Source organism: Montipora foliosa, chromosome 11 (genome assembly GCF_036669935.1).
Source record: "Montipora foliosa isolate CH-2021 chromosome 11, ASM3666993v2, whole genome shotgun sequence".
In the NCBI taxonomy this organism is placed as follows: domain Eukaryota; kingdom Metazoa; phylum Cnidaria; class Anthozoa; order Scleractinia; family Acroporidae; genus Montipora; species Montipora foliosa.
In genome coordinates, this window is record NC_090879.1 from 27,090,578 (window position 1) to 27,102,493 (window position 11,916).

General features: G+C 41.9%; 1 protein-coding gene, 1 non-coding gene and 1 pseudogene across 2 annotated transcripts; 2 read left to right on the forward strand and 1 right to left on the reverse strand.

The window, feature by feature from the left end:
• The first annotated feature begins 936 nt into the window (after positions 1-936).
• On the forward strand, positions 937-2,202 carry LOC137976534 (uncharacterized; annotated as a pseudogene).
• Positions 2,203-2,350: 148 nt separating this feature from the next.
• LOC137976834 (uncharacterized) lies at positions 2,351-3,751 on the forward strand. The gene has a single exon (XM_068824170.1). The coding sequence runs from the start codon at positions 2,351-2,353 to the stop codon at positions 3,749-3,751; it is 1,401 nt and encodes a 466-aa protein (XP_068680271.1).
• A 2,782-nt stretch (positions 3,752-6,533) lies between these two features.
• Trnaf-gaa (transfer RNA phenylalanine (anticodon GAA)) lies at positions 6,534-6,606 on the reverse strand. The gene has a single exon. It is a non-coding gene; the product is annotated as a tRNA-Phe (tRNA).
• Between the last annotated feature and the right edge of the window lie 5,310 nt (positions 6,607-11,916).

Sequence of the window (11,916 nt, forward strand, 5' to 3'; positions counted from 1 at the left end):
GGCACGGGGTCGGGGGAAGAACAGTCCTTAAGACTGTTCAATTTGATCCTTCTGTGGTTGCACAGTTTAAGCCTGACATAGTTATCTTACAGCTAGGAACTAACGACTTAAGCCATCTTTCTCCGGTGAACGTTGGCTCAGCAATTGAAGACCTTACCAGGTCACTCCATGATTCGCTTAAAGTCAAATGTGTATGTGTTTGTCAAACTATTTATCGAACGGGGGCTCCTACCTTTAACAAGAACGTAATCCTCTTAAATCGGTATTTAAAAGTAGTGCTAGAGCCCATCTCCTATGCAATGTTCTGGAGCCATAAAGGGTTTTGGAGAGCAAAAACTAATTTTATGGCCCATGACGGGATACATTTAAACGGCATTGGTCAGTACAAGCTCTATCGTAGTTTGAGGGGGGCAGTTCTACGTTGCCTACAATCGTTATAGCCGCACATTGGGCAAATTTAAGCGATGTAACAAATTTGAAACAACTTCTTATCTATACTGCTCACCTTGCCCAGGCATTTTATGGTTTTTTATTTTACTGTCTTAAGATTTGCCAGTTCCGTTTTGTTTTAAGCCAAGCCGAATTGTCAGTTGTTGTTTGTTCTAACAGCCCCTGTTTGTTGTTTGCCGTTGGGTTTTACTCCCACGAGCAATGGCTGTGCTTGTTCGGTTCCTTTGAACCATGGTTGGCACGTCCAACGTGCATTTATGGCTTTGGCGATAATTTATTATGTGCTTACTCCTGCCATATGAGTGTACAATTCTTTGACCGCCTCTTTACGAGTGGTCCAATGCACTCGGCACAGGCGGTAATGCATTGTTTTTGGGAACTTGGCTTTTTTCTCTTTTTCTCTTTTTCATCCGGTTACATATCATTGCTCATAAACCAGATTTAAGGAAAACTTGTGGAACTGCCCCACCTCAACTGTGACCAAAAATTTAGGATGGAATTTCATCTTGTCATATTACGCCGTATTCCTTCTTATCAATTTTCTTTCGAAATCAAACAGCATTCCATGGTATTTAATTACCTAATTTTATCTGTTATCGATAAGTCATGCCTCCTAGGAAGCGTCCGGCACAACCATCAAGGACAGGCCGCCAAACACGTTCTAAGCGAGTGCGGACATCAGAGCTGACTGCAACGGTCCCACCACTCCCTGAACAAACTAATAACAACCCCGGTTTGGTCTCCTTGGACGTAAACGCTCTCTCCGCCACCATATCGACGGCCATCTCGGAAGCGGTGAAAACAGCATTATCTAAGGACAGTCTCACCGAGATCTTGAGACAAAACACGTTTGAGGACAGCACGTCGATTGAAACCACATTAGCAGGCCAGTCTCAAGCCGACCTGTCTTCAGATAGCGTCACTTCAGCTGTGAGCAGCCATGTCAGTAGCCTCACCGGTGCAGGTACAAGAAATGATTCTCTGCTTCTGGGTCCCGACAATGTGCAACCGAAACAAATTTTTACTAGCGTGTCAGTAAATCTTAGTTCCCGGGTGGGTTCCAAAATTTAAGCTAAAATCTGGGCTAACGAATATGTGGAATTTGGGGCCTTATTAGCATCCACCCCTCAAATCGATAAGTACGCGTTATCGATGACCCCCTCCTCTGGGCTATCAAAGCAGCCGCGGCTGACCCTAGAGCCGTATCACGCAACAAAGAAGGTTTCCAACATACAACAGTGGGTTTCGGCTTTTAACATTTTTGTCTCGGTCTATACTGAGCGATACCAGAGTGAAACCCCGCAGTTGATGAAGTATTGCGAGGTAGTCCGTGACATTGCTTTGTCGAACGGGGATTGGCTCTGGTATGACGAACAATTTCGTTATCTGAGGCAATCTGCACCCGATGAATATCCATGGGATCAAATACATTGGGAACTTTGGTTGAGGGCCTCAGCTAATTTTCGGAGATCACAGTCGATCCCCAATAAGCCCCAAACCTCGACACGCCAGCGTTTTCGTTCGAATTTTTTCCCACGAGGCACGTGTTGGACATTTCATGCCGGAAAACACTGCCAAGGGTGTCAGTTCGAACACGTCTGCTATAAATGTGGAGCAAAGCACCCAGCCATTCAATGCTCAGTACAAACCCCTTATCAGCGGTATAGTGGAGTTAAACCAAAAGGAAACTCTACTCAAGTATCAGGCCCTTCACAGCCCGCCAGTAACCCCCGTAAGGGTGGACAGGCTTGAAGGCCTCTTACACTGTTATGAGCAAAACAAAAAGCATTTTCTTGTCGATGGTTTCCGTTGTGGCTTTCGTGTTAATTTTGTTGGTGATCGGCTTTCTTTTCAATCTCCTAATCTCAAAAGTGTCCTCGCCCAACCGGAAATTGCTAGAATGAAATTGCGCAAGGAATGCGACGCAGGCCGAATTGTGGGTCCTTTTACAACTCCCCCTTTTGCGAACTTTCGTACGTCTCCCTTGGGCGTTGTACCCAAGAAAGACCCATCTGAATTTCGTTTGATTCATCATTTATCCTATCCCAAAGGAAATTCGGTTAATGATGCTATTCCTGACTATTGTTCCTCTGTCAAATACGCCTCCGTTAGTGATGCGATCACAGCCATTAAAGCCACCGGGGAAGGTTGTTTTTTGGCTAAAACCGACATCAAGTCGGCTTTTCGTATTATACCAATTCATCCTGCCGACTATTCCTTGCTAGGTATGAAGTTCGACAACTTGTATTACTTTGACCGGTGCCTCCCCATGGGTCTTTCTTCTTCATGCAACATTTTTGAAGCTTTTAGTACCGCATTGGAGTGGTTGTCTATTCATCGCCTGGGTGCCTCATCTGTTTTGCACATATCAGACGATTTTTTGTTTATTGCTAAAACCAAAGATCGGTGCGAGGCCGACTTGGGCAAGTTTATTTCTTTATGCCATCATCTAGGAGTACCTCTTGCTCCGGAAAAAACCGTGGGCCCTGACACAGTATTGCAATTTGCCGGCATTACCCTTGATTCGGTGAGAAGAGAAGCGCGTCTACCTGATGAAAAGCTTCAAAAATGCCGCATGCTCTTGCACAATTTTTATAAACGTCGCACAGTGAAGCTAAAAGAACTTCAATCTTTAATAGGCTTACTAAATTTCACTTGTCAAGTTATTGTCCCGGGCCGTGCTTTTCTTCGTCGCCTGATCGATCTTACCAAGGGCGTCCGACAGCCACACCACCATATTCGTTTATGTAAAGGCTCGAAACAGGATCTCCTTTTGTGGATGCGGTTTTTAGACGAGTTCAACGGTAAATCATTTTTCCTCGAAGATACATGGGAAACGTCGCATACCCTTGAGCTTTATACCGATGCAGCGGGCTCAATAGGCTTCGGGGCTGTCTTTGGTAAGCACTGGTTCGGCGGCGAATGGCCGGTTACGTGGAAATCTTATAACATTGCAGTTTTAGAGTTATTTCCTATTGTCCTTGCGATACACATTTGGGGACATTTAATGGCTGATAAGTGTGTAATATTCTTTACTGATAACGCTGCCGTTGTTGACATAATCAATAAGCAGACGTCCAAACATCAGAGTATTATGGTGTTGATCAGGGATTTAGTGCTAAGTTGCCTCAGACACAATGTATTATTTCACGCAACACACATTCCCGGGTTTTACAATACTCGCGCCGATTACATTTCACGTTGTCAGGTAGCAAAGTTCAAGGAACTCTCACCGGATGTAGACCAGAATCCAACTACAGTTCCCGACAACCTACTGCCCAAGAGTTGGTCTCTAACTTGAGTGGCTTGTTGAGCTCAGCATTAACTAAAGGATCTCAGAGATCCTATCAACGCGCGTGGGCCGTCTTTCGTCAATTTTATGCTCAATTTTACGGGTCCCCTAACCCCACGTTGCCATTATCTCCTGTCTGTCTCCCCCTTTATATTTCATATCTTTCTTTCCGCAAATTGGCTTATTCTACGATAACTTTACATCTTTCTGCCATTTCTTACGCTCACAAACTCGGAGGATTTTGTGATCCAACCAAATCGTTTTTGATACAAAAATTATTGACAGCCTTGAGTCGTCAAAGACATTCAGATATTCGTTTGCCCATCACAAGACCAGTGTTGCATGAGCTCGTCCGGTCCCTCGAATACACTAACTCTTCGGCTTTTCAACGCACTCTATTTTCGGCCATGTTTCTTACTGCTTTTTATGGACTTTTCCGAATTGGCGAGCTTTCGACCAAGAGCACCCGTTTTGCGTGTTCAGTTGTCCAATACCGAGATCTGCAAATTTTATTGCGTGATGGCGACCCATGCACGGCTAAGATCACTATCACTGATTATAAACATAATCCTGACCACCGGCCATTTGATATCCTAATTACTCGGGATGATTCTGTCATCTTTTGCCCGGTTAAAAGCCTTCTTAAGTACTGCGAGGTGCGAGGTACTCGACCTGGCCCTCTTTTTTGTAATTCTGATCAGACACCTATTACTGTCTATCAATTTAATACTGAGCTTCAGCGTTGTCTCCAATATTGCGGTTTAGACCTTAGTCGATACAAAAACCACAGTTTTCGCATCGGGGGCGCGTGTCGCGCTGCCGACAAGGGTTTTTCTGATGCGCAAATTAGGGCTCTTGGTCGATGGAAATCCGACGCCTTTAAGGTTTACCTTAGATCTGAGAGTATCAATGCCAATTGACTTAAGCTTGAACGTCCTTCTCCTGTATTTCGTACTTCCTGACAGCTCCGTAGGTCAGACAAGGGCTGCTATGTTGCTGTCCTTTCCCGTGTGGCCACTAAAGTAGGACAGTCAGGGGCTGCTACTTTGCGGCCCACTTTTTAACTTTGCAGTATATAGCCAGGTATCAAAGTACATCGAAAACTATAAAGGACTTGCTATAATATTGCTTTTCTCACTTGTAATATTTCATAACTGGAGGTTTACTGAAGTCGGTCAGACAGGAGCTGCGACTTCACTTTCCTCCGTTCATCCTTATGTCACCCTTTAAATATCGATGTTTACTTTGTCCGAGCCTTCGGCTGACGGTGCCATCGGTCAGGCGGGGGCTGCGGCTTTACGCTCTCCCTTAGGTCCTTAAGTACTTTAACTCCTTTGGTTTCTTAATTCGTTGCACGTGCTCTTAGATTTTTTATTGAAGCCGGTCAGGCAGGGGCTGCGGTTTCACGCTTGCCTGTTAAGACTACACAGGCCTGTCGCTAGCAATTTATATATAACATTATTAGCCACAGCATGATTCTCATAATTCTTGTGTTATCCGACTTCTTTCGCCACGCTAACTCTGCTTTTGCTTGGTGGGGCTGCCACAATCGGTGGCATGTGGCGTCTTTTTCGCCCCACCTTTGCTGAACAATGGTAATCCTGTAAACCACAATTAAGTGTCCTGGATCAAATTAAACACGCCACATGTGTGGCCAAATTCATCCAATTAATGTGTTTAGCTTTATTGCGCATTCTTCAGCAAACTAGTGCGACTTCAAGCAGAGTTAGCGTTTCGCAGAGTCATGCCTCGATATAAATTTAATTTACTTCTGCAGAAAATACACCATATTTACTAAATTTTATGAATTTATGCTCCAAAAAGTGCAAAAATTTGTTAAATATGCCGTGGCAGTGCTCGTTTAAAAAACTATGCTTTTTTGCTCCAATTTATATGCCAAAAATTATGCCAGCACAATCTACCAAGGCGTTCTATCTATATGGCTTTGTAGTTATCTATAGGGCCTCCCACCACTGCGAGCCGGGGTTCAACTCTGGCCCCGGCTGCATGCGGGCTGAGTTTCAGTCGATCTCAACCTGACTCGAGGGTTTTTCTCCGAGTATGCCGGTTTTCCTCCCTCGTCAAAATCGACTCACAGCTAATAAACATCTAGCTGTGGTGATGTGCTCCGACATCAAACATGGACTGTACAGCGGCAGCCAGAGGCGCCTTCGTATGCTTTCAGCCCGATATCGTGAGCTGCGCTCTTTCGCAATTTAGTCCTCAATACTGCAAGTACAGGGTGATTAGCACTGCCAATTATTATTATATTATTATTTTTGTTCCGAGAATAACTGGTTAATTCGTCGTCTGTATTGATTGTAATTGGTTCAGTGGTAACTGTTTAAGTTTGGGTTTTTTTACGATACAAGAGACAACTGTTTTTCTTATATTGGACGCAACAGCTTTTTAGTTGACAATTTGTTTATGACATTGACGGTCTTAGCATTTCGTTTAGGAATTTCAGCCAGTACTCTTCCGAGTGCCAAGTAGCGTCCGGGGACAAGAGAGGATAATGAGACATTAATTAATCCCTGGATGGAATACCACCCTATATAGAATATGCCGTCCATGCTGACGTCGTGGGTTGATTTTGTGCTGGTTCTCGTACTTCTAATCAGGAACCATTGAAAATTAGTACATATCTCTAAAAATAGCCATAAAATTTGTAAGCAGAAATATATAGGTGTTAATTAAAAAACTTACGATAGTTGTTTTATCAAGTAAAGCTATGATCCTCGCAGTTATGAACGCAATTTTTGCAATTGCGTAGAGAAGCCTGAAAAATTCAGGACTTCAACGGGGTTTGAACCCGTGACCTCGCGATTTCGGTGCGACGCTCTAACCAACTGAGCTATGAAGCCACTGACCTTGGGAGCTGGTCATTTGTGGGTTCTAATGGTCCCGTGAGGAATGAATCAAGCGTCGCACCGGAATCACGAGGTCACGGGTTCAAACCCCGTTGAAGTCCTGAATTTTTCAGGCTTCTCTACGCAATTGCAAAAATTGCGTTCATAACTGCGAGGATCATAGCTTTATTTGATTTCATATCCGCAGTTCATATATGATTCATTTCATATACCATTTCATCATAGTTGTTTTAATCACAAGACACCTTGCGTTTGCAAAGGATTTTGAAATAAGGGGTTTGAGTTGTTGAAAAAGTTTGTGGATGTGCAAATTGTGCCGCTAAAAAGTTGACGAACCAAAGAACGGAAAACCAATAAGCCTTAATCACACGGCGGCCATGTTGCGTCCCAAGGAATTGAAAACGTTTGTTTTTGCGCACCGAAACTCGTTCCCAAATATTTCAACTCGAGGCTCGGGGTACGAAATCTATTGTCGATGGCCAAAATGGCCGCCGCGCTAATAAGGCCCAATCCGAAAAGTACAACTTGGTGACCGTAATCTTTTCAATTAAAGAGCATACGTAGAAAACTGGAGAAACGTAAAACAAGAGAACCGCTGCAGACCAGGGAATTATGACAAGTTGGGGAAAAGAACTAAGCTAAGATGAAAAACTGGACGTTTGTTTTGGAATGGGTAAGAGTTGTGAAGGTTTTGGAACGTTGTGGATTAAAGAAAGGACGAGGAGCTCTGTATTCTTTGTACTACGCAAGGTGAACTGAAAAGAGAACAATTAACTTAATTTTGTAAGAAAGAACTTGTAAATATGTAGATTAGTTAGTTAAAATAAAAAAAAGACAAAAAGTAAAGCGACGCTGCTCTCATTTTACTCCCCCTTCTCCAACAGTGCTCCGTTTGTAGGATATTTAAAGCTACTACTTTGTGGGAGGCACGGTGGCCTCATGGTTGGTGCGCTCTACTCCGGATCGAGTGGTCCGGCTTCGGGTCCTGGCTGGGGACATTGTGTTGTGTTCTTGGGCAAGACACTTTACTCTCACGGTGCCTCTCTCCAATCGGGTGTATAAATGGGTACCAGCGAATTGCTGGGGGTAACCCTGTGATGGACGAACATCCCATCCAGGGGGGAGTAGAAATACTCCCAGTCGCTTCATGCGGGATCGGCCACAGCCGCAGCGCTCCTCAAAGTTACAGATGAATAGCTTCATGGCTCACATGTTGGATTAGTAGCACCCACGCTTCAATCTGCTTATACAATAAATAACTTCTCTCAAATCTTGACCCTATTCCTATTCTTACTTTGTGGAAAATATAAAAGCTCCCGCTTCATAGCCCATTTCAATGATCGCAGAGTTAAAAGTTTATTTCTAATCAACAATAGGTCTTCTAGCTCGAAATTTGCAATTCTGTATGGACTGAGGTTATCGTTCTATTACTGAAGAGCGTGCCATTGAACAACGTTTTCCAGAGAGTTAACCACTGATCTACAGTATCTAGGTCTGAGCACAAACAAAGAAAAAGAACTTGAAGGGTTAGTTTTAAGTTGTTGTGACGATCTCCTCAGTGGCAGTTCTTACAAAAGAAAAAAAAAAAAACTACACCTCATCTTGTCCCGTTAGCTTAGTGGGTATTAAAATCAGCAAGACGAAATTCTACAACTCTAGACTGGATTCCCGCGGGCCTCGAATCCAATCGAATCTTAAAGCGAATGCTACGTCGTTTAAGATGAAGCGAAAGGAACAGTCAGTTTGAGATAAAGAAATAAGTGCTATCCCATATTAAACAGGTGTTTTAACACAGTGCGAATGGCCAAAAACGAGCGCTATGCATGAGGCGAGATGGAGGGTAAACAACGATCTTGCATCATTCTCGTGTCCGATGATTCGCAATTGGCTAAATGCTGCTAATTATTATGATGCCATGGCATAATATTCGTATGTGGTTTTTATTTAGTTTTTTTCTTCTTCTTTCTTTCCTTTTAGATGAGTGCATTTTGGGATGCCACATGTGTGATCACATTTGCCACCACACTCCAGGCAGTTTTAAATGCAGCTGTCCATCGGGATACAGGCTAATGGCCGATCTCACAACTTGCACTGGTAATTTAATTGGAACGTTTTAAGTACTACTATGACCAAAACAAATCAATTTTTCTTTTTCTTTGCATCTCAAAACTATGATAACTAAACACTAAGTGACCCCAGTTTTAAGGCTTCTTTTCAAAAATACACCTGTTTATTTTAAATGGAATTTTTCCATTTAATGTCCGCGATTACTAACTCTGGAATCTTGAGAGAGCTGGATCAAGGAGAAAATGACGTGAAAGACTCATGAGTTTAAGAATGCAATGCGTGTGTACGCAGCACGGGAGTTTCGCGTTTTTAGACTTTTAAACTCGTGTTTTGCATATATAATAAGCTGCATTTACGCGATGAAATTTTAAGCTTGTGAGTAAATGACGTCTCATTCTCAAGATCAACCTCTCTTTGGTCCAATCGGTCAGTTTTGAACGTGAGTAACGGCGGACAGTGAAATCCAGACATTACACTCAAAGTAAACAGCCTTTGGATAAAAAGCAAAGCTCACTGAGCTTGAAAAATTTTTCCAGTCAGGTGTTAAGTGAGTTTTTATCATAGTAGGACTAAAGTGAATGGGTTTTTTTTTGAGGAGATACGTAAAGCGAAGTTTACTCGATTGATTAACAGAATGGCTGGCTGACAGCCTAACTGGCTAAATGACTGACTCACACCAAAGGGGGAAACTTTTTTTGTGTAATTGACTTAATGGCTGACTGGCTTACTGATTTCCTGTGAATGGATTAATGACTGTCTGGTTTGACGACAGGCTTAACCCCTGCCTGAATGACTGGCTTTTTTCACTCACAAAAGTTAATTATTTGTCTTCTCTTTTTTACTCAGATATTGAGAAGTGCACAGAGCCTCGTCATATGTGTAATACGCTTTAAACGAAAAGTATGATTGCGACGAGCTCGTTTGGCAGAGGTATGCAAGTATCACGACATTAAATACGTTTTGCTTAAAGCATGACAAGTAAAAAATTAATGATCTTTTTCTTGTAATTTGCTGTCTTCATAAAAAGTATTCACTCAATACTACGTCAGACTAATGTGCACATTAATGCTTGAAATGTGAAGTAGTGGTACACATTTGTAAATTTTCTAATTCCGGCCTGAGTCACTTAAAAGCTTAGTTGTAGAAAAAACTTACCCTTACAATCTACGACAAGTACTTTTGGAGAGGTTATCCCCCTCTCCACCCCCAACCCCACCCGCAAACAAGAAAAAAGCAAAGCAGAAAATGAAATGACGGTCATATTGGTATCCCTAACAAATCCTTTATTGTTGTAGTAAATTTCATTTTGACTACTTAACTTTTCCAGACTTTGTCTGTGGATCAACTTAATATTGTTTGTTTTTTATGTTTACACCACCACGAAAAGAAATCAATGTTTTCATGGACGGCGTAGCAAATGAGAAACACATGCAAACTTTTTGAAGCCAGAGCTATGTCGTCTTTTTTCGATTCTATCCCCACCGAAGCTATCGAAAAGGAAACACCCTTGAAAGAAAACCCTTTTAAAATCGGTGCCCATACCTACAAACTGTAGATAATTATACACAGTTATTACATCTAATCACCGAATTTAACACTGTTTTCTTTCCAGGATTCTTAATGCCTGGTGATTTAATTTCGCTTTTCCGAGTGTTTTCGTTTTCGAAACTTTTTTAGTAACATTTAAAAAAAATAAACATTAATCTACAGATCTCTACCTTCACAAACTTATTTTGTATGTGCGTTTGGAAGACACATTTTTATACATTTTGTAAAACGGACCATATTTATGATTTCTAATAAAGTTATATGATCAGCAAATGGACAGTGAATTGTCTTATCCAACGTTAGATGGTTTCCTTAGTTACTTGACCCATAAAGGCGCTGTTACACTCGCAATTTTTCCAGCAACTTGTCTCTCAATTTTGTTTCGACAAGAGTTCTCACACTGCAATGCTATTCGCTTGACGGTTGTTACACTGGGCAACGTTTCTTGCAATTTGTCTCACTTTCGATGATCTCATGAGGTTAAAGGAACATTTCACTGGCTGACGACGCAATCCGTTGAGACAGAAGTTGCAGGGCAGATTTCACAGCACGCATTGCTTAAAACCTTCGTTGCTAATTTGCGTAAACCAATGCGCAAAGCAGCAATGGATTCTACTTTCCCCGAAGGGTTCTGCAATTTGTCTCACCTTGTTTTTGGCAATGGTAAAGTGTGCAACTTGCAACTTGTTTCGCTATGGCATTTCACGAAAAGTTGCATGAAAGATCGCAAAATGCAACAGAGCCCTATATTAAATTAGGGTTTCAGTTTAAAGCGTATGTTAAACAATCGGTTGCTTTACATGACCCGGATATCCAAATACCATCAATGTGACCCTTGCGACGGAAATGGTCTAAATTAGAGGCCATAGTATAGGCTGCCTGTAGCCTTTTGTTCCCTTGAGGCTCAAAAACCAACACTTTCAACCAACTGTACTATTTGGAAGGATTGAATCTACCCCAGTTATTTCACATGACATCAAATGTTATGGTACCAAATGAAACACCAATCATGCCTTAACAAGGTGCACTCTTTAATGTGACGTAAAAGTTTATCATAGCAAAGAAAAAGTCTTCTAAAAAATTGCCCTGTATTTTGTCTTCAAAAGCTTATGTTTGAGAAACGAACTTGGTGACCCCCAATTTTTTTTTTTGGCTTTAAAGTGGTTAGCAGGCTAGGATAAATCTCTCTGCAGAGGTATAAAAAATTATCTGAAGCGGAATCAGGGCCACCTTAAAATTTTCTAGTTGTGAAGGTGGCTATGAATCTGCTCCAGATATTTTTTTCTAACTTTGCAGCGGATTTGTTAGTTTCTTAACTATTATTCCAGTAATTGAACTACTTTCGAATGCAAACACATTCTTTCACTTTGCTAACCACCGATAACTCAAGGGAGTAAGCACTATAAAGAACTTGGAAATTTATTAAGAAAAGAAAAACGTCTTCTTTATTGCTGATGATTTCATTCATTTGTTATGCAGAAGAATAGGAAAAAAACTTTCACCGGTTGTTTCCGCAAAACCTTTGGAGCTTGTTCTACTGGCTTAACGATGATTGTTAACCCGTTCTGATGTTTTTTTTTTTTACAAGTTCGGCAACACCGAAGCGTCAGGCCTTGCCAGGTAGTCTTCTAGCATCTTCGACATCGATTCTGGAAAAAGAAAAAAAAAGCAGTCCTAAATGTAGCTGGT

Excerpts from the sequence above, each read along its gene's own strand:
- LOC137976834 (XM_068824170.1), top strand. The coding sequence starts at position 2,351 with ATGAAATTGCGCAAGGAATGCGACGCAGGCCGAATTGTGGGTCCTTTT.